At 31.7% G+C, this 21,907-nt stretch overlaps 1 protein-coding gene across 1 annotated transcript in view; it reads right to left on the reverse strand.

Moving 5' to 3' along the window:
* Positions 1-5,630: 5,630 nt before the first annotated feature.
* Positions 5,631-21,907, reverse strand: part of LOC129221522 (DNA ligase 1-like) — a 76,113-nt gene continuing 59,836 nt past the window's right edge. The window contains exons 19-22 of the mRNA XM_054856014.1: positions 20,634-20,786; positions 19,493-19,690; positions 10,717-10,812; positions 5,631-5,825 (exon numbers count right to left, since the gene is read on the reverse strand). Coding sequence (XP_054711989.1) covers positions 5,748-5,825; positions 10,717-10,812; positions 19,493-19,690; positions 20,634-20,786 — 525 coding nt within the window. The 3' untranslated portion in view covers positions 5,631-5,747. The remainder of the gene's footprint in view (positions 5,826-10,716; positions 10,813-19,492; positions 19,691-20,633; positions 20,787-21,907) is intronic.

The following is a 21,907-nucleotide window of genomic DNA, read 5'->3' on the forward strand; positions in this document are numbered from 1 at the left end:
CTTCTTGATATGCTGATTGGTATGCACTCTATAATAAACACTTGATTCTTTTACTAAATAAAAATTCTTCTGGCAACCATTAACATGTTTCAGTAATACTGTAAGCAATTAATTGGAATAATAAAACGTTTTTAGAATTTTAAAATAAATTGCAAACAAATCATTGAAAAACCATCCTTGTGTATTTGGAATCATTGTTGACATCACGCAATTATTTATATATTTTTTACACATGCACTAATTTCTCTCCACCTCCGCAAAAGGGACTGACCAAAAATGACGCATAAGGATAAGAGACTCATAAAAAATTAAGTTTAAAGGTATATACAATAAGTAAAATAAAAAGAGTATTAAAAAAATTGTTGATCATCCAGGTTGGTTATGGTACTACCATAAATTACCAAAAAAAAAATTGCCTGGATGTTTGTCAAAATAAAAGAAAAATACAGAAATGTATAAAAGGAGTGTGCATGAAACTATCATAATATAATATTTTAAATAGAAATAGTATTCCTATAAGAGAGGCCTTCCTAACCTAATTGAGAACACAGTACTCAATCTTGGAATCCCTGAACTAGAGGTATTATTGCCCACACAACCATTGCTGCATAAAGATTTATAAAGTTACAGCTAGACAGTCGGTCACAGTGTCTGTAGTAGAGATGAGTTCGGGCTCATTTTTAAAAGCCCAAGCGCGGGACATTTTCTCTCTCCAAAATCCGAGCCCGAGGGAAAATTCCAAAACCGAGCTCACTAGAGTCCGACATGGTTTGATAAAATGTTAGTTTAAGCTATTGCTTCCACATCAACGAAATATCGGAACTTATTGCAACAACACTTGTTTCAAATGAGTTTTTAAAATATTTCTATCTATAAAGAATATTTTGTTAAAATGCTCCTTTTCAGATGAATTTTGTATCATGTGATAGACTGCAATATTAATCGCAATCAAACATGTCATAAATAACAGTTAATTTATTTTCTGTTTTATTTTTATTGAATTTATATGTGAGGTAAATATCAGTTCATCTTATTATTATTAATATTATTTATTTATTTATGAATTTATTATTTTTTTAAAAGTAAGTTTATTACATAAACAATGCACAGAAAGTGAAATATTTTTTCTCACGTTTCAAGTTTCATGCATGTTTATACTATAATGAAGTAAAATTAAACAAAACCCATTTGCAATGCAAAAAAAAAAAAGTATTTGTATGGTGATTGGTGATTGAATATCTTACCAAGAGCCGAAGCCCGAAACCTATTTGAAGTTCTTGAGCCCGAGCCCGCTTCGGGCTCGGGCTTGGGCTGTCGGGCCTGACTCATCAACAGGAAAAGGACAAAAAATTAGAAAGAAGACGGGAGGGGGGGGGAGGGACATTCGATACTATTGGTTGTTTCATTTAATTTCTTTTGAACAGTAATTTTACTAAATTACCAAAACTTAAAGTTACTTCATCAAAATGTGAGCAGATGTTTTCTCAGATAATTTTAATTTATTATTATAATATCCGTTAATTAACATTCAATAATGTACAAGTTTTGTTGGTTCAGAAAACGATGTGTGATGTCGAAAATGTCGCAATTGCAAAAGATACCAATGACATGAAGACCTGTAATGGGCCCTCAAGTGGAACATGAAATAGTAATATGTACCAGAAATCACTTTTCATGAGCTCTTAGAATTAGGAGTGCCCTAATGATTATTTGTAAGGAAGCAGCTGAACCCTAGGAGTATTTTTAATATTTTCAAATAAGGTAGATGCGGGTATTAAAGCCTGTCGGCTAATAAGGCCTAAACAACAAAAATACAATTTGAAATGTTCGTATCCACTCAAGGACGCACTCGTAGGTAGCTAACATTCATAGATGGCACTTCATACTGGTCGCGACATGTTGCTCACTCCTTGCGACCAGTGCGACGCGATTCGTTTGCGCGTAGCGTTTGTACAACACGAATAATAAAAAATCGTCCAATTAAATGTTAAATATTTTTTGTAATATTACACTTTGAGATATAGTTTTGAGCTCCAGTTTTCTGTTGTCAATGCTTCTATCGATATCTGATGTCTGAATTATATATATAAACCAATTACTGTACTTTTGTGTACTTCTTTGCATACGATGCCAGCAGCTAATAAGGCCTACCAAATTTGATCGTAGGCCTTATTATACTCCTTTGTTTTTTCAACAATGTTTGTTTGCTTTACATCTTACAGGGTGTCTTGAAAAAGACTGACTGTTTTCAAAAAGGAGAACGGTTAATGATAAAAAAACAAATTCTTGCAGAAAATTCATGTGGTGGGCCCTAAATTTTTTCCCTCAGAGTTCCAAATTTTAGTTCAAAAATTTTTTAATAGATTGCGCTGCACATAGTAAGCCGGTTAGTCAAAAAAGAAGAATTGAAATTCACATCTTTAGACGATCTTTGGAAATGTTAGGGAAAAGAGAAATTCGGGGCCAATCTCCGGGAATTTTTTGAAATTGAAATCTTCAAAACAGGATTGCAGACCATCTTCGGTAACGTTAAGCGTACTGGCAGTCTTTCCGAATTGAAGCTCCAAAACCGTAATTTTGGTTCTTTCAATGATGTAAGGGGGAGTTTTCAATCTTTCCTCTGGAAACTTTTTGAAATTCAAGCCCTGAAAACTAAATTTGAGACAATCTTTAATGATGTTGGCAAGAAGGAAAGGGAAGAGGGTGGAGAGACACCCCCCTGAAAAATTCTTGTAGTTACCTTTTATAACACAAGTTTTAGATCTTCGGTAATGTTCGTGGGAAGAGGGGTTTGGGGAGCACTCTTCGCTAATTTTCGGGGCGCTCGCCCGAAATTGAAGATCTGAGAACGAAAGTTTAGACGATCTTTGGTGATTTCGGGGGGGGAGGGGAGGGTTCAGAGACAACTTAAAGTTTTCAGAGTTGAAGTTCGAGAAACGAAATTTTTGGCATTTTTTTCTAGCATGTGAAATTTTGAACATTTGGGGGGGGGGGGGGGGGGGGGTTAAATAGGAATATTTTTAACAATGGGTTTTATATTTAATGGGGAAATTACATGAAATTTGCTGTTTTCCATCCTAACCAAAATAATTATTTTATTTTAGAATTTGAAATTTTTTAGCATTAAGATCTATCAAGCAAATCATTTAGTGAAACCTCGAAGTCTCTAAGTAGTCTAGTTGCTGAGATATAAGCAAAAGCAAATGTTAGATTTTCCCGTGACAAACAGGCCAAATATAAGAAAAGTGCTTAAAAAAAAGCTCTTCAACAGTAAGTTTTTTTTTAACGAATTGCTGATACAGTGAAATCCCTTCACAACAAACTTCAAGGGACTGCAAATTTTGTTTATGGTAATGGAATTCAAGCAATGTTATTGAAATTAAATCAGGACTGAAAGTTCATTTTGATGAAATTGATATTTTGTTGTATTGGTATTCATTGTAATGGGATTTAACAGTATTGTTAAAACGAATTCAATAACAATTAATAAAATGCGCATTTGCTGTAAATATTAACATCTTCATCTGTCACATAGCAGTTTCATAATGCATTTGCAAAATTAAAATGGGAGATATAAAGTCATGAAGGTTTTGAGTCCAGAATCCAAAGTCATAAAATGAATCAACAAGTTGATGCTAAGAAAACGTTATAATGTGGCTCTGAAATGTTGAAGCTTAAGCTTAACTACTTCTTTTTGGAAGATTCAGAGAAAAAGGAATGTGTATTGCTGCATGGATTTGAGTTGGAATACTTTTGCAAACTTCTACCTCACTTTCCCTGCTTCAACTCTGAAAAAACCGGATGAAAAATACGCTGTTCACATGAAAAAAAAGCTTGTACCCTGGATCCGAGAAAGCGGTTTTACCCAACATCTTTTGCGGATATACCCAGCTAGAAAACAAACTCGTTTTGCAAAGTGCATTCTGGGTAAAAATCCTGCTTTGACTCCAGTCCATAGCAGGAGAAAGAAAATTCCACATTTCCCCGTTAATACCTGGAATGTGGTTAAAAACAGGTTTTTCAAGGGTAGATAAGGTTCATGTAAATGCAGCTAAAGAGATCCTCAACTTCAATCTACAAATTAACAGAGCCATATTGCACAATGAAAAGAAAACCTGTACTAGTTACAACATATAAATTTTATTATTTTTACATTAGATTACATGATGGTTCATAAAAACTAATGCAAGATTATTTGTTTTTAATAAATTTATAAAAGCTAACTATTTTCAATTATTTATACCATCAAAAATTCTTTCTTTTTCTAGTGATATGCAAAATATTGTAAAGCAACTATGTTCAATTGCTTCATTGTGTTGGATTTGATTAGTTCTACAGTAAAAAATTAGCCGTACCAAAGTGTAATTAACAGTTACTTTGCACATTTATTTAGATTATGATTAATATACAATAATTTAGTTTTAATTACAAGATTAATTAATAACTATTTTAGTATCAATAAACATTGCAATAAAATTATAATTTAATTGAATTGGAAATGATTCTATTGTATCATATCAACAATTTTACTTATTAAACATATAGAAAATCAGTAGATTTTCATTTTATTTAATATTTTACGGCTTTCTGGACTTATCACAAAAATGTGGATAAAATACCAATTTTGCCTAGGATTGAAGATGAGATCAGGATATCTTTCATAATGCTTGCTGTCTAATAAATGGTAATACAGTAGAACCTCATTTATCCGGATCTCCAGATCAAATTTGTAGTAAAAAAAAGCTACATTTGCATAAATAACAACTAAATTATGACAGCATGAATAGAACTATAAATGCCCCAAATATTTGTTTCCAATTTTGACTAAAAGTACAGCTTCTGCATAGAATGTACAAAAAAGTATAGTACTAATCTGACAAACAACAATGGCATCCCTGAAGCATCAGTCCGACATCACTGCAGCTGAACTATAAATGATAAAGTATTCGCTAGAAGTGATAGTATGTAGTTTTGTTACAAAGCATTTTCTTCGCTGAAATAAAAGATAATTCTGCTTATATAAGAATGTGTTTCGCTTGTTACCCATATTTACCTAGATCAGAGGTTCCCAAACTTCAGACTTATGCGGACCCCCTCCAAAAAATTACGAACTTCGCAGACCTTCCTCCCCCTTTCCCTCGGCGTGCGCAAAAGAAAAGATTCGACAGAGTAAAATATATTTTTTTCTAATATATTTATGTAACAAATTATTAATATAATTTTGCAGCAATATGAACTGCATCATGTACACAAAATTAACTAATGTGTAATGTGTTTACATTACTTCGGAGAGTTCTGAGAGGGGGGGGGGGGGTCGGCTGCTGCGTCCAGCAAGTTCTTAAGCAAGAAATTTTTTATTCCTCCTTTATGTGCTTTCTTTTTGAATTAAAATATCGTGATGTGTCCTTCAATTTCAAGGTTTTAGCTGGAAAGCACTGTGGACACACTAGCATGGGCTCCCGGACCCCCGGGGGTACGCGGATCACAGTTTGGGAAATCTGACTTAGATCATCCAGATTTTCACTTATTGGGTTCTCTCTGGTTCCAGTTAGTCCCCATACGAGGTTGCAATGTATTTAAAAGTGAATTTTACCATACTGTAGTTCAATTAAATAATGAAAAAAAAGTCTAAAAAATGTTCAACTTTATTTTTATAAATAACCATACAGTTGAATTTTAAAATCATTTTAAAAATGTATTTACACAAAATGTATTTGTTTGCCTTACATGAAAAAAAATTCAGAGCATTAATAATAATCCTCTTCAGTCTGGTTAGTTTTCTTCATATTCTGTATCTGGCTTTGATTTTGATACATTTTTGCTACCTACAGTAATAGTAAGAGATTTGTAATAATGCAAAATACAAAAACAAGAAGTAAAACTTTTTTCAAAAATTTAAAATACAAGCTAAGCAGTTTCAAACAAAATTTAAATTAGTCCAGAAAGTGCTCATTAGAGTTCTAGAAATTAATTCAAAATCAAAACTAGCAATATTATATCATTATTTTTAGAAATATAGCATTAGATATCATTTTTACAATGCAGTTCACAATTATTTCATTAGCAATAATTTTGAATGTTGACAACTCAACCAGGCTTTTTTCTCACTCCTGCAGCCATGAAAAATTTAATTCCTTTTTGCAAGAATGTCAGTTTTCCCAAGGTTCAATAAAGTACATTCATATTTAACCGGAGACTAAACAGGTTTATAAGCTGCATATTCAACGATTAATTAGTATAATTTGGCCAATTACTAATTACCCCTGATTAATTGGCACATCCTTACTTTTAAGACTATTTAGTGCCATCTGAGTTGGGTTATTTGAGAGGCATAGAGTTGGACTGTGGATTTTTGATTAATATAATTGATTCCACTTATAATAAACTAGCGAAAATACCTGGCGTTGCCTGGGTCTCCAATAATTATGAGAAACAATCACTACTTTTATTCGTTTTCTGCTTTAACTGAAAGACCTCAAAACACACCGCTTTGGCGCGATTAAAAATCGAGCTTCTTCCTTATTCATGACAGGGATGAGAGTGGTCAGAGAGCAAAAAGGAGGAAATCCAAAAAAAATTTGTAAAAGGGATGATATCCAAAAAAATTTCGTTAAAGGGATGACATCCAAAACTGCATCAATCACCATTCATATCATGGAAGCCATGATAGTCAAAAATTCAACACAAAAATGCTTAATTTACCAGTTTTGAAGGTAATACACGTATTTAAGTATAAGTAATAATTTTGTACAATTTGCTGCATTGTACCATTTCTTGCAAGAGTATTTATTCCTAAATAAATTTAAATTTTGAAAAAGAGGCAATAATTTCTAACCCCTGAATCCTTGAACAAAGGGTTGAGGGAACCAGAGGTCAATTTTGGCTGCATCACACATTAGTGTCAACTTTTCATATTTTTTACAGAAAAATACATTTTTTTCATAAAAAACATTTGAGTTTATAGTGTTAAACAAGTGAGAACATAAATTTTAAAATTAGGTCTGTTTGTAAAGTAAAAATTTACAATGGAGAGAAAAATCTAAAATTTCTTCATGTGGTAGAACATATTTTTCATAGTAAGAGTTGAAAATAAATAAATATATAAGTGTATAAATGATTGGTTATCTTTTTCCTTGCATTGGAACCCAAAATTTGTTTTAAAACTTCCTAATATGATTTCGGAGTCAAAAGAACAACTTGCAGCTGTCTCATTTAATCATGAAATCCCAAAATTTTTAACAGGCTGTAAAGCCTAAACCATTTGAGATTAATATTTTGATAAATATTTTTTACACTTTCTTAAGTACACAAAAAAAGTAGCCATGCTAAGTTTCAATAAAATTCGAGACTGTGGGTGCTAAGCCACATTTTTTGACTTACTTTTGCATTTTTTCTAAAATAAATTAAAGTAATAAAATTATTACTGAAACAATGAATAAAATAAGCAGATATAAGGTAGCATATAGTAAAAAACCACCCAACATTAAAAATAATTGAAATACTTGCAGGATGAAAAAAGATTGAAATCTCAAACGAGGCATGCAATTTTTGGCGCAGCACGAGTTTGACGTCGTTGGCATGGTTCCAAAACATACATTTTTAGGCAGATATCGCGGAGGATGAAGATTCGAGAGGGAAAAAACAGATAGAATAAGAAATCAGAGACCGAAAAATTCAATTGTATTTTTTTCCGATTTTTGAGAAAAACTAACGCTTGATAGAGGCAAAAAAAGGAGGAAATGGAGGAAAGGTTTAAAAAGCCAACAGAAAAAGCCGGAAAAATCTCATCCCTGCCGTGAAAGTGACATGGCAATAAGTATGAAGAACAAAATAGTAGTATTCTTTTAGAAACGAAAAAACGACATTTAAGCATATACAATTTTGAGGAATATAAAAAATATGAAATTAAATTTCACTTCTTTAGATTTATCAGTTTTTTTTTTTTTTTTTTTGAACATCGTTGAAAACCTTTTCTACATGGCTTTTGAAGTACTTATTGTTTAAAAAAATGTAGCCGCCCGTAATCCCCCTATACTTGCTTTAGTTATTTTTGGGAAATTTAAATTATTGCGGGTTTTACTGCAACTTGAAATGTTACGAAATTTACGGTAATAGTTTTGGAATACCTTGAATAAGGCTCCCCCTCCCTACTTTTGAAACTGCGTGTTACTAATTTTTGTTGAAGAGATATTGTTGTCAAATACTTAGATACTTCTGGAGACTATAAAATGATGCTACACATTTTCATCCGAAATGTTTCCGAAATAAGTAGTAAAATTTGGCAATCATTTGAAATAGTGCAAAAAGACCAAGTAATGGAAGTTTTTGTGCTGCTTATGGATTTGCTTAATTTAGTTGGTAGATAATTTTACATGTTATCAAAAGATTTAAAGATTCAAATAATGGCAATATTTTGATTACATGGTGAAAATTGAGAAACAGTACTGTGTAGTCTGTAGCTTCAAAACAGCGATAGTTGAAAGAATTACCAAATGCCTTATCTATTAAAATTATTTAAGCAAAAAGATTGGCGAGTTTCCTGCTGGTCGATTGGATGAGTAAATGGGTCATCTCTAGAAATGTGGAATTTTCCGTCCCATGTTCACTGCAACCTCATAAATCTTTTTAAATTATTTTTTTTAATACTATTTATTTGTCACCATCTACCAAACAAAATAACATGGATTTAACAGTGATGGATGATACCTATTTTAGTTGAGACTAAAAAGATATACTAAAAAGTTATTATCATCCACTGCTCCTCGACTCAATGTTTGTCTTTTGTGATCTAACTATACTGCAAATAAAACTAAAAAATGCCTTGAAAAAATTTCATCATAATTGCCTCACATAATCAAGTTCAAAACAAAGTTTATTTTTTGCTTGATTGCAATTTTGAAATTTTAGTGGAACAGCCTGACATTTTGCATCATTACCATCCAACAGTTTTTACTCTTTCATAACCACTTGGTGGTACTATTAACCCAAACAGTATTCAGTTTTAGTAGCAGCCACCTTAAGTTTGTTTGAAAAGAAAAAATTTACTGTGTGGAAATCTTCATGCGTCTTGCTTAAATGTGTAACTCAAATTAAGTAGAAAAATTTTTATTGCTGTCATTACCATCCATACCTATTAATAGTTATTTTAAACATTATTATGTAATTTTGTTTTTTATTTGCTTACATTAGATGAACCTTTGATCAAATTGTGCAAAATTTTTATAATGGTAGCTAAAATTTAGCTCATGCCAGGTAAAATAAAGTGAAATATCATTACCATTCATGTCATTACCATCCAGCACAAAGCATGAAGATTTGGATGGTGAGGATAGAATGAAATTGTTTGCTTTGTTTTTTTAATTATACACCTTTTTACCTTCAAATTCAGTACATTGAATTGTTTGCATAATTTTCTTAAACTGACTCTTTTTAAATTATCTTATATAATAAGTACCTGTTGAGCAGTGGGTTGCTGTTATTTTTAGTGGTCAATGGTTCCCAGTTTACAATCATTTTTTTAAGTACATTATATTTTACATTGATTGGTTTTAAATATAATTTGCCAAAAGTTGAAAACTAATTCAGACCTTAATGTTCAGGTGTTGTTTGTTCAAACCAAAGTAATAGTCTGAGAATCCACTTTATGTCCAGATCAAAAACAAAAAGTAATTTTGTTGGTCCACAGAAGAGGACAAGCACCAGATAGCGGCAGAACACATTTTTTGCGTTATTAAAGATCCTCCTATACTCATTTCTCTTAGATATTTTTGTGTAGCAAAAGAGGAACATAATTCGGCAGAGAAACTCTTAGCATCTGTATTTAATGCATAAATAATGACGTTATAGTATTCTGTTTTGAAAAAAAAACATAGCATTTTGACATTAATTTTACTGTATGTTTGCTTAAAGTTATTTTAAACATGTATACCTCATTTCCAACCTGACATGATCATTACCATCCTTCCAGTCATTACCGTCCTTGCTACAGAATTGCTTGTCCTCAAGCTATTAATGTTCATTTTTGTAATAAATGTATTTTAAATAGTTAGTTCTATTAGTATTTTCAAAAACATATTTACTTTAGGTTATAACACTTAATTTGAACGAGTGAAAATGAATGATGTACTGCATTCAGTATATTTTTATATAAAAAAAAAGAATCTCAAAACTATTTTTAATTTATTAAAAGACTTAAAATGATATATTTGTTCTTTATTTTCTGTTAGGCAATTGCTGGTACTTAATTGTAAACCTTAAAACCACTAAAAAAATTTTTTTTTGGAATTTCTACATGATTTTTTAACTTGGGATGGTAATGACACTATTTGTCCTTTTTATGAACTAAAGCATCATTATCTGCATAATAAATGTACATGTTTGTTTAATGAACTAATGTAGTTTTACCATGATATATATTTTGCCTTTTAAAAAAATGCCAAACTGCATCCTTCCTGAAAAGTTTAAAAATTAAAAATTCAGGAAATCAAAATTCCACATTGCAGGAGAATGACCCAAATGAGCAGTCATCACAAATGCAATAAAAAAAAACAGTAATTGCATCAACGTGGCATTAAAATAGAAAATAATCAGCCAAATTTATTGTGTGCCAATTTCATGAGAAAATGTTACTTTAAGATTTGACTTGAAAAAAGGCTTGAACAAATTAATTCAGCAAAAACAAAGAGAATGTTAGTTATCAGAATTAATACAACATACCTGTGATGATGATGTAGCATCTTCAGGTTTTGTTTTGTCATCTCTAATTCTTATATAACGTGGAAAACGTAATGAAATACCTTTAACAGGATCAACCTACATAATACATAGTTTTAATGTTGACATACAACTCACACATATATTTATTTAGATAATACTTCAAAATTAGGTAATTTTATGTACCAGTTGATGAAAGTTAGTATACGAGTATTATGTACTCGTATACGTAGCATTACCTATATTACTCATAAAATTATTTTAACTGTAAACGTCTTTCATTTTTAAGACAGCAGGGTTAAAAGTATCATCACAATTTAAAGTACAAGGAAAAAACAACCCGAAGTCAAAAACGAAGAAATATTGAGAGACTTAAAATTTGAATATATATATATATATATATGTATCAGACCCCGAAGTGGTTTATAGAGGGGAAAAAGTAGGAAATAAGGAATCACAAATTAAAAAAGTTGGTAAAATAGGAAAAAAAATCACTTAAAAAAGTAGGAAAAAATAGGAAGAGATAGGACTACGCACACGTCAAGACGACTGACTATCATCAGTATGAAAAATAAACTGATGGAAACAAAGATATTAATTACAAAAATATGAAAATAAAATCCAAACAAAGAAACAACTTTCAACAATACAGTAATAAAATTTTTAAGTGTGAAAGAATAAAATGCAATATAGCGATCAGAAAAAATAATAAAATAATAATAAAAAAAACTCCTATTTTGGTGCAATAAACAATTTTTGTTAAAGATTTGTTTTGTCAAAAACGAAAACATTCTTTCGAGAGCATCCATTTATCATTTAAAAATACTAACACTTTCAGCTCCTGTTATCATAAACTATGATACAAAAGCAAAGCAAATATTAAATTAGTTTTAGTTAAAAAGAATCAACAGCTGACATGCATTCTTGCATAAACAGAGACAGATGATTGAATTTGAAAAAAAAAAAAGGAAAACGACTGAAAATGCAGAACTAAAGTAAATGTGTTCTTCAATATGGGACATAAAATTTATAATAAAATAATTAAACTAAATAAATAACGAAATAAGTCAACTAAAGAGTTTGTACTATGTTATGTATTTATAGCATTCAACATACATTTTTGTTTCAGGCACGTCATTTATGGGGGTCAGTGGGGTCAATTTCTACCCTCCCTGGCTTTGTAAAATTAATGCTTAACTATAGAAGTTTGTGCTGTTTTTGTTGTTTTCAGATAAAATTTGCATTCAGTATACATCCTTCGCTTGCCACCTCCGGGGGGGGGGGGATCAAAGTGACGTGCCAGTTTTAATTTTAATCAAGCAATAAAAACGAACATTGTTTTAATGGTTTGATGATTTTTACCACCTTCTTGTTCCAAAATTTTTGTCGTAAAAAAAAAAGAAAAAGAAACATCCATGCATGGTAAACATAAATTTTTATCAACGACAAAGATCAGTTACTAATGTTTCTCTGTGCATAAAAGGGAAGGCATGTAGTTGATCTCAATCCTCACCATACGACAAAAATATTCATTCGGAAATTGTTCACGAAATTGAGAGTGAGGGGGGAGCACCTGGCATCAGATGCCTGCATATATCTCTTTCTCCCCCCCTCCCTTTGATCAGGCACACTAAGTACAATAACTTACAGTAGATACGCCGCATCGATATAATTGCCGCAGCCCGAAAAGAGTAAGAAACTCAAAAAAAAATTTAAATGTGCAGAAATGCCGCATTGCCATAAAGACAGCACATAAAAATCATGAGCAACTCCTCGATATTGATGGTATATCAGAGTAGAAAATACCCATTAAAAAGAAAAAAAATACATATTTGTTTGTGGCTCTATCCCTCAACCTTTAAAACTGTGAAGAAATAAAAAACGAAATCTCCCATTTAAATTGATTTCCGATTTCAGGTTTTGCCCCCTCCCCCCCTCCTTTGCAAATACACTCTTTGCAAGAAAAGAAAACGAAAGTTTATAAATTTTACTATCATGTTTACGATTTAGAATGAACAATAATCATATTAATGTACGAAAAAAAATAGTTACTGCGATTATTTTTGAAGTGGTCCCTTTTTGCGAATTTTCGTACTCTGTCGCTTTTATGTTGTACTAACATCAGTAAAAATATGTACTGTGTACAAGTTTTTCATTTTTTGCTTCTTTATGTTCCTTTTAAGGTTTTACATTGCCTTTCTGTTTAAATAGAGCTCCATTTCACTTGTAATCATACAAAAAATTGGCGAATAGGAAACTCGGTGGTTCCCGCACTTTTGAACAGTCTGCCGTTTTCTTTAATTAAAGCTTCTAATTGACGGGTAAATAGTATATAATTGCATCAGAATGTGCCAGTAATCTATTTTTTTTTTTAGTTTCGTAAACAGAGTAGGACTGAAGTCGGGGCGATAAAAAGAAAAGTTGATCATAAACTCTGCAACGGCAAAAAAAGTCACTTACGAAAATTTAACTTTTTAAACACGCAAACGCCGCGGCGTTTGCGTTCCTTCCAGAAATTCATGTAGTCAGTCAATGAAAAGCTCAGGATCTGCTTGCTTCTTTTGCTTTTCAAAATTGAAACATGCAGAAAATTATCGGTGCGGCATTGTAAAAATCAGAATCAATGCACAATTAGAAGTGCTATACCAAAGAAAGAAAAAATAGGAAAAAAGGAAAAAGTAGGAAAATAAGGAGAGAGCTCTAAAAAGTAGGAAAAAAGCAGGAAAAATAGGAACTCTTCGGGGTCTGACATATATATATATATATATATTAGAGAGAGGGGAGAGTGGGCCACAATGAGACAAAAAATGCATATTTTTCATTTTTCGTACATTGGTAAGTTCTAAAGCACAGAAACATATTTGATTACAGTGAAGGTATCAAACTATAGTAGGTTGCACCAAATTTAGCCCATTTAATGTTAGAAAAGAAAGTTATGACGCTTTATAAATTCGATGAAAAGTGTCTCATTGTGGCCCAGTTATGGGCCACAATTATCGAGATCGAAAAGTTTATTCATTATAACAAACGTGAGACTGAAACTCCGAGAAATATCGGTAGCAACCTGCTCCGGTTCAGCATCATAACTCCTCCCCCAAACTTCTCTTTTTTATTGATTTCCATGCTGCAAGCGGTTGAAGGAGGAGTAATGACATCAATCTGAAGCGAAATAATACGGGAAAGTCAGGTTAAGGCGCCCGCGGTCGCGTGCTTGGGTGTACAGTATCTTTTAATGCAATGGAAATTTTTTAAAATCAAATTCTTAAATAAAAAAATATAAAAGCGGACTTAATTGGACCAAAACGTTAAAAAGCAGTCTAAAGCGGACTTAAAACTGAAAAAAGGACTTTGGCGGGAAAAGCGGACCATTTGGCGAAAATTTAAGTTTTGCATCAATTTGGAGCAACTATGTATAATTCACACACAGAAACGTGCGTGACATGATAAAATAACAAAAAAGGAGACTAAGGGATGCAAAACCACCATAACTCCAACTACTAATTGAAGCTCTCTTGATAACATTTATTACTCTATTGCTACTATTTTTTTTTCTTTTTTCCCTCAAATATTTTTCTCAAAAGACTAGTCCTGTCCTACTCTACATTTTTCTTACACTTCTTCTGTTTAAATTTGGTTCACACATTTACTTTGCTTAATAACATCACTGCTTTAGAGGATATTTAAGTTATAGTGCTTTGATACCTATATTTAAAATTTGTTTGCTTCATAAAACTCAAAAACATATTCAAAAAGGCTTAAAAAAAAAAAAAAAAGGATGGTTAAAGTTAAAAATTTTATCTCAGCAAGTTACAAGTGAGTTTTAAAGAGCTATTAAATAGTCCTTTTTTTTTTTTTTTTTTTTTTTTTTTTTTTGTATGTGTAATTTATTTACTTTCGTTCGACATAGTCTGTCATATACTGAACTACTGAACTACTTGATTAACCAAATCTGAAGATCAAGCGGAGGCAACATTAAAACCATTTATTTTTAACTGTTTGTATCTTGATCACAAAATCAATACCGAAACTACAATGGAAAAAAAAATGATTTTGAGAAATGATGTCATAAGAAAAGGAATTTAAAAATATATGTGAAAGAAATATGAAAAATGTGAAGGAAAAAAAATAAATAAATAAAAAAATTAGAGACAGGTTAAAAATATGGAAAAATTGCCTGAATTTGAGAAACTTGAAATACCTGCATTTCGTTACCAGAGCATTAGAATTCTCCAATTTTTGCTATCTTAAGTGTCGCCAACAAAAATTAGAGATGAATATTCTGTCCTAAATTCTAAAGAAACAGAAGATTAAAAAACTGGTGAACAATATTATTTCTTACAGATAGCATTAGCTTAAATCAATTTGGATGCAACTGGATTGACATTTTTCAAGTGGTCGTGGCAAGAAGACAAACTTACAAGTCCTCTTCTTCTAAAAACAAAAGATAAGAACAGTTGAAAATAATGGTCAATACAAAATTCTTCAGGTCAAAGGAACAGAATCACATAATAAACTGAATCGACCGAGTTTTTCAAAATCGGATGCAATCGGATTTTGAAATAAGCAAACAATAGGGACTAAATCAAAAAAATCGTAAAAACAAGTTTCAACTTGATGATAATCAGCAAAAACTGCCAAATATGTTGAAAGAACTGTAACATTACATGCAAAATTGCACTTTAGGGCGCAAGTTTATCCGAATTTGGTGCAGAAAAGTCCATTAGGCGGTCTTTTGGAGCAGTTTAGCACAGGATTAGCGATTGGCGCAGTTTGGCTCAATTGGCGCATCCCTGAGTTATTTACAGTCAAATTTGGCTACAATTATTCAGTTTATTTCCAGCTATTACAATATCGATCTAGTTCTGAATATCAGTATATCATACAACAAATGATACAATTTAGCTTACTTACTAGTATAGTCCAATAGATAAGGAAAAGAAACATATTATAAATTTGTATAAAGAAAACTCAGAAAAGCTTCAAAACTAATGAAGTAGTAGCATTTGTGAGCATAAAAGAGCATTTTTCACATGTCTCTAACTGTTACCTATGATTATTATCAACACAGTCTCATGCAGCAATGCACTTTTAGGCTTTGTAAACCATCAAGAATAAGAAGAAAAATCCAGAGAATAAAATGAAAGAAAAACTTGACTTTAGCATATATAGTTATTCAAAAAAGGGAGAAAAGAAAGCAAAGGTGGTGGAATGCAAACATTAAATACTGAAAAGATCAAAAGTAAAACAGAATTTTTTGATATAAAAAATTAAAATAGTGAAAGCGATACAACATTACACCTTCTGCTAGTAAAGTACACGAGCAATGTGTTGTTCCACAGACATTTAAAACAGTTGCAGAACAAGAAGAAACTCACTTAATTTCACTTGTGATTACAGTTAAGCACTCCCCAAATATTCAGAGATAAAATGTTTTTTGTTTAAATTAAAAACCTATTTTCAAAAAAATTGAGAAAAAATATATTTCTAAGAGATGGGGTGGAAAAATTCCTATTAATGTTTTTTCTTTTTAGGTGGAAAAGGAAGGGGAGGTGAACTGACCTACTAGACATACCTGACAAAGTAATGCTACTCTTAAGGAGGAAGCAATGTTGTTCCCAACGTCTTACATATTACAATGCTAAAATTCTTAATTATTTGCAGCTTCAGAATGGGAAAAAGAACATTTACGGACTTCTTTCAGATCAGTATCTTGTAGCTTATTCTGACTGTCAAGATGACTTCTTCATTTGCATATAACTGATTAACTTTCATATCAGCAAACAACCACTCAAATATAGTCTCTTTATAATAAGTCTGAAAACATATCTTGAATTCTAATTTTAAAAAAAAATGGATATATACTTTTTCTATTGCTTTTAGAATTAAAGAATTCAAGAGAGAATACAGTTGTCCCTTGCTACTTTGCACAACTTTCGCGGTTTCACTACATTGCGTTTTTTTCTAGTTTTTATTTTCAAACTAGCCGCCTGCAACGACCAGCTGGTTTGCCTTTTTATGCCATTCGCCTTTCAGTGCAAGCAGAAACCTACTGCGACTGTTTGGCTAACTTGTCATTTACCTTTTTACTTCAAGTTTGCCGCCTCCGGCGGCTGTTTAAATAAATTTTGCAGCAGTATTAATCAATCCATCTCTATCTTTTTTTGTGCCATTCACATTTTTACGCCAAGAGATTGCCACCTTCGATGGCTATCTACCTTTACGATCCATCTCTAACTTTTCTTATCCATCTCTATTTATTTTAACCTCCTCACCCATTTCCTAATAAAAACAAAGATCACTTAAAAAACCACTTCTTTTATTTAAGTAGAGCAAAAAAAAAAAGCTCAAATTCCCTGTAGTGTGCAAAAAGTAGCATTTGACAGAGATAAAAAAATCTCGCTATTTTTATTGAATTAAATGCGCACAACTACAAAATGTAATGTAATATAGATACAGCAAAAGGTCCAGCTTGAGGGGTGGGGATGGAAAAAAAATAAATGCAATTCCTAAATAAAACAAAAAAAGGAAAGAAAAAAAGCAAGCGCTACCAGGAAAAACATGTAGTCATTACGTCATAAAAAGTCATTAAGTCATAGTAAGCTATATAGTAAAAAAAAACGATTAACATTGCTTGCGATTACGATTCCATCGTAAATTAGAAACCTACGGTTACTGACTAACTTGTCATTCACCTTTTTACTCCAAGTTTGTCGCCTTTGGCGCCTGTTTAAATAAATTTGGCAGAGGTGTTAATCAATTCAATATTAATTTGAATAAACTAATTTCCATGTCTATCTCCAGTTCTGTTTTGTGACATTCACCTATTTACGCCAAGATGGCCACCTTCGGCGGTTATCTACATCTACGATCTATTATCCATCTCTATTTATTTTAACCTCCCCGCCCATTCCGTAATAAGAACAAAAATCTCTCAAAAAAAAACGCTTTTGCTATTAAATTAAATAGCGCAAAAAAAGTTACATCCTTTATTCCCCGGTAATGTGCAAAATGTAGCGTTTGCCAAATTGAAAAAAAACTCGCTGTTTTAATTCAATTAAATGTGTTAACCATGTAACGTAACGCAGTAGCAAAACGTCAGGCGGGGGGGGGGGGGGGGGGAGAGAGAGAGAAAAAATGAATAAATGAAGGCAATCTCTCTAAATAAAATTTTTAAAAAAGGAAAGAAAAAAAGCAAACACTGCCGGAAGATCACGTGGTCATAAGATCACGTGGTCATAACGTCATAAAATCAAGTAGTAAGCAATAGCAAAAAAAGATAAACATTGTAACGATTAAGATTCAATCCCCCAGTATTGAATCGAAATCCAAGGTGTGACGTCAGCTGATAAGAGAAGAACCTTTTTTTTCGACTGATTTGACTGATGCGTGGACGCCTGAAGATTTGATAATGTTGTTCTGCATTAAAAAAAATTGTAGAAAAAAAACTATTGCGTATTTTTGAAAAAAAATTTCTTCTGAAGAGGACAAATGTTTTGATTATTACATAGTTAAATTTTAGAAAAGAGGCTCTTATACTTTTTGCAGGATGGGTTACGCAAAAAATGAAAGTCAAAAAAAGGCGCAAAATAAAGGTTTTTTCAAAAACTCATAAAAACTACAAAAATCGGTCAATCTGCAAAAACGTTTTTTTCATCATGTTCAGAGTTAAATTTCCTACATTTTAGTACAAAAGATATTTTTCTGGCGCAATTGGTTTGGGTTTTGTGGGGTAAAAAATCCTAAAAACTGCTAAAAAATACATAAAACATTAAATAACTTTTTTTCTAATTAAAATATCAAAAATCGAAGCTCGAGGTGCACACCGTTGTCAAAAGTTGCATCTGTATACCAAATTTTATCCTGCAAGACCTTACTGTTTTCCCTGGATGCGCGCCACAAACACACACACAGACACATACATCTTGTTTTATTATATGTATAGATATAGTAATTAGTCTTTTTTACGCTCTCGTGTAAACTTTTTTCTACAAAACAATAACAAAGTTTGTCTTTTAAGTAAGGTAAGCTTTTAAGTAAGGTCTGAAGGACTGTAGTTGTACTAGTTGAGGGAGTGGAGGTATAAAATCGCTATCTCATTTTAACCGTTAAACACTAACCAGAAAGTATAAATCACTATATTATTAATAGGGGATAAATACATCTGAAAATAGTGTTCAACAACGTACTAGCTTTTTAAGTTGCATACGTAATACCTTTAATGAGGATAAATATAGAGGAAGAAGGAGGGCATATTAGGTCACTAACTGGCAATTGATTCATCATCGAACGAGTTGAGCTATTTTCAGATTAGTAGTAGTGTGTAAGAACTGCATGCCTGTGTGTGTAGTTTATTTCCCAATAATTAATGATGTCATATCCATTACGTCTAAGGTATCTAATTTTCTCATATTTTGTGCAATATATCAAGTAATACAGATGTAATGGTGGCTAAGGGTGCTGTTTCATGTCTAGGGGGCTCTAACTGTTTGGAAACCTATTTAAATTGTCGTAAGTAAGTCTTATGCTCTCCAATTAAAAAATATTCGGTTTATAAATACAGAATCCTATTTTGCGCGATCCTACTCTGACCGGGATAAATGAGGGTTGACTGTACTTATAACTTAAAATTTTCTTTTTCTATTTTAAATGTAATTTTGGGTATTCAAAACTTTTCATTTCGTAAAGAAACCCCAGTCCCACTTAGCTAAGATTAGCAGAGCTCTGAGGTGTAAGAAAAAATGTCTACAAAGCACTAAAAAGTGAAGTAAATTCTACTTACTATACCACTAGCAGCTTTATGTACAGGAGAAATCGACATGTCTGCACACTTGATTTCCCAGATTTGTACTGGCTCGAACCAACTATCAGGTTCTAGACTAGGATCATAAGAATAGTATGATTTTGGTTTTTCAATAATATGCTGTTTGAAAAATTTCGTGTGAGTTTCTAAATCTTCATCCTTAAAGCCAACTCCTAGCTAAAAATATAAAACGCAATTAGGAAGAAAATTAATTTAAAGTAGAAATACAGTCAGGGCCGGATTTGGAAGTGTGGGGATCTATTCAAACCCCTAATCAGGGTTTGAATAGATCATCATATTTTCGAAAATATCCGATACTTTGATATATATCCTAATGTTTTGATATATATGTATGTATGGGATATTTTCGACCCGTGAAAGTTAGGATATTTTGTAAAAATTTTATTGTGGGGGCCCCTTTGTTGTGGAGGCCCCTGAGCAGCAGCCCCGCCTGCCCTCCCCTAAATCTGGCCCTGAATACAGCAAATGAAAAAAAAGTATAGATTCAAAAAGTAGAATGATGCTTGGTTGAACTTTCATTATGATTGTGTTGCAGACAATTTTTTTTTAAAGTAAATTACAGATGTAGAAAAAAAGGATTGTATTTCATTGTCAATATGTTGTTATAATAATCTTACCACACTAGTAGTTTCACCAATCATAAAGTTTTATCAACATATTTAAAAAGAAAAATTTTGTTTTTAAAAGACATGTTTTCAAAGACTTCAAAAGAAAAATGCATCACAGAAAGAAAAAATGAATTATACGTATTCGATCATCAATAATTTTCATATTTTGGTACTAAGTTGTTTATATCATTCAACCACTGCCACATGCTTTACTGGTAAGTCACTCTGTGACAGGCACGGCAGGCTCTTTGGTGTTTGTCACATGCTTCACATCATGTTTAATAAAAAGCATGTTACAGTTATGGGGAAAAAATGATGAATTTAACTCTCAGTAGAATGTTTTTTTTTTAAAGTAAAACTATGATGTGTTCAAAAAATTTTAAAAGGCGGATCCGCCATTTAAACGATTAAACACTATATTTTTGTACCTTTTTTCTGCATACCTCTGAAATGCAAAGTTACTTTTTAAGAAATTCAACCAAATATATTACCTTGCATATTGTTTGATATTCATCAGTTTCCACATCATAGCACGCAAGTAGAAATCCTCCATAAGTGCCAGTTCTTTTACCTTTACCAAAATATCCACCAATGACAAGAAGATCAAGTGTATCACCAACACCATTCAAGTAATCTTTTTTGAGCTGAAATGCAAAAATAAGAAAGATTTAAGTTAAAGCATTTACTCTTAAGGGGGGAAACCAGGATAGGAGGCAGAAAGTTTAGTGTTTTTCGTGAACTTTTTCTCAACAGGGAAAGAATAATCAGAATTTATTCAAACTTGAAAGACATGTTATTCATTTTTGAAGCATAAGTTGTAATTTTTCAAGTCATTTCTGCCAGAAATAGAAGAGTTAGAAGCTGATGTCCATGGATGGTCGCCATCAGAGCCTGTTACTGGTATGCATTCCTTAAGTCACAATTCTTATCTGTAATCACTACAATTTTTTATTTTTAACTGTTAACAACGTATTTTCCTCAGAATATTAACCTAATTCTGGTTTAAAAAAATAATTAAACATTTCATATTTTAAAAGTGTTTGATCAGAAAATTCACGTTTTTCTACCATTTTTGTTCACCTTTTTTGCATTAAAAAAAATGTTTTTAATAATAATATCGTCTCAGACTTAGGTTTATATAGAGTGTAATTGAATAAAGAATATTCACACAAAATTTCAGAATGATTGGTCTATAACGTTTTATGCTAGAATGCACACCAGTTGAAAAAAAGTTGTATTGAGAAAAAGGCAATTGAAAAAAACTGCTGTGAACATTTTCAAACCTACACAGTTTTTTAAGAGCTCTTAGCATCGGAACTAAACAGAATTTTGAATTTAAATTTTGGCAACCTATTCTTGAATAGTTCTACTAACATTCTACTAATTTCATGACTTAAAAAAAATGCATACTTGCCAACCTTGGAAGGGAAAAAAACAGGAGATTTTACTAGAGGTATATAGGTGATTCACCATCGACATATCCTCGCTACAGAATTTTTAAATTATGCATATAAATAACATAAATACTAAATTTAAAGTGAAATGGGGACTTTTTGCAGATGTAAGACAAATTGGTAGTAGCAAGAAAAATATACTGTTAAGGAAAAACTAAATAATGAGTGAATTAGCTTAAAGTTTCGTACATACTTCAGTCTCTACCAGAAAAGTAGCTACAAAAATCAATATATGATGAAAATACAATATAAAATAAGTAGGTATAGGGTCGCACATGTTAAAATAACTTCAAACATTCAAAATAATTAAA

The sequence above is a fragment of the Uloborus diversus genome, chromosome 4 (assembly GCF_026930045.1).
Source record: "Uloborus diversus isolate 005 chromosome 4, Udiv.v.3.1, whole genome shotgun sequence".
In the NCBI taxonomy this organism is placed as follows: domain Eukaryota; kingdom Metazoa; phylum Arthropoda; class Arachnida; order Araneae; family Uloboridae; genus Uloborus; species Uloborus diversus.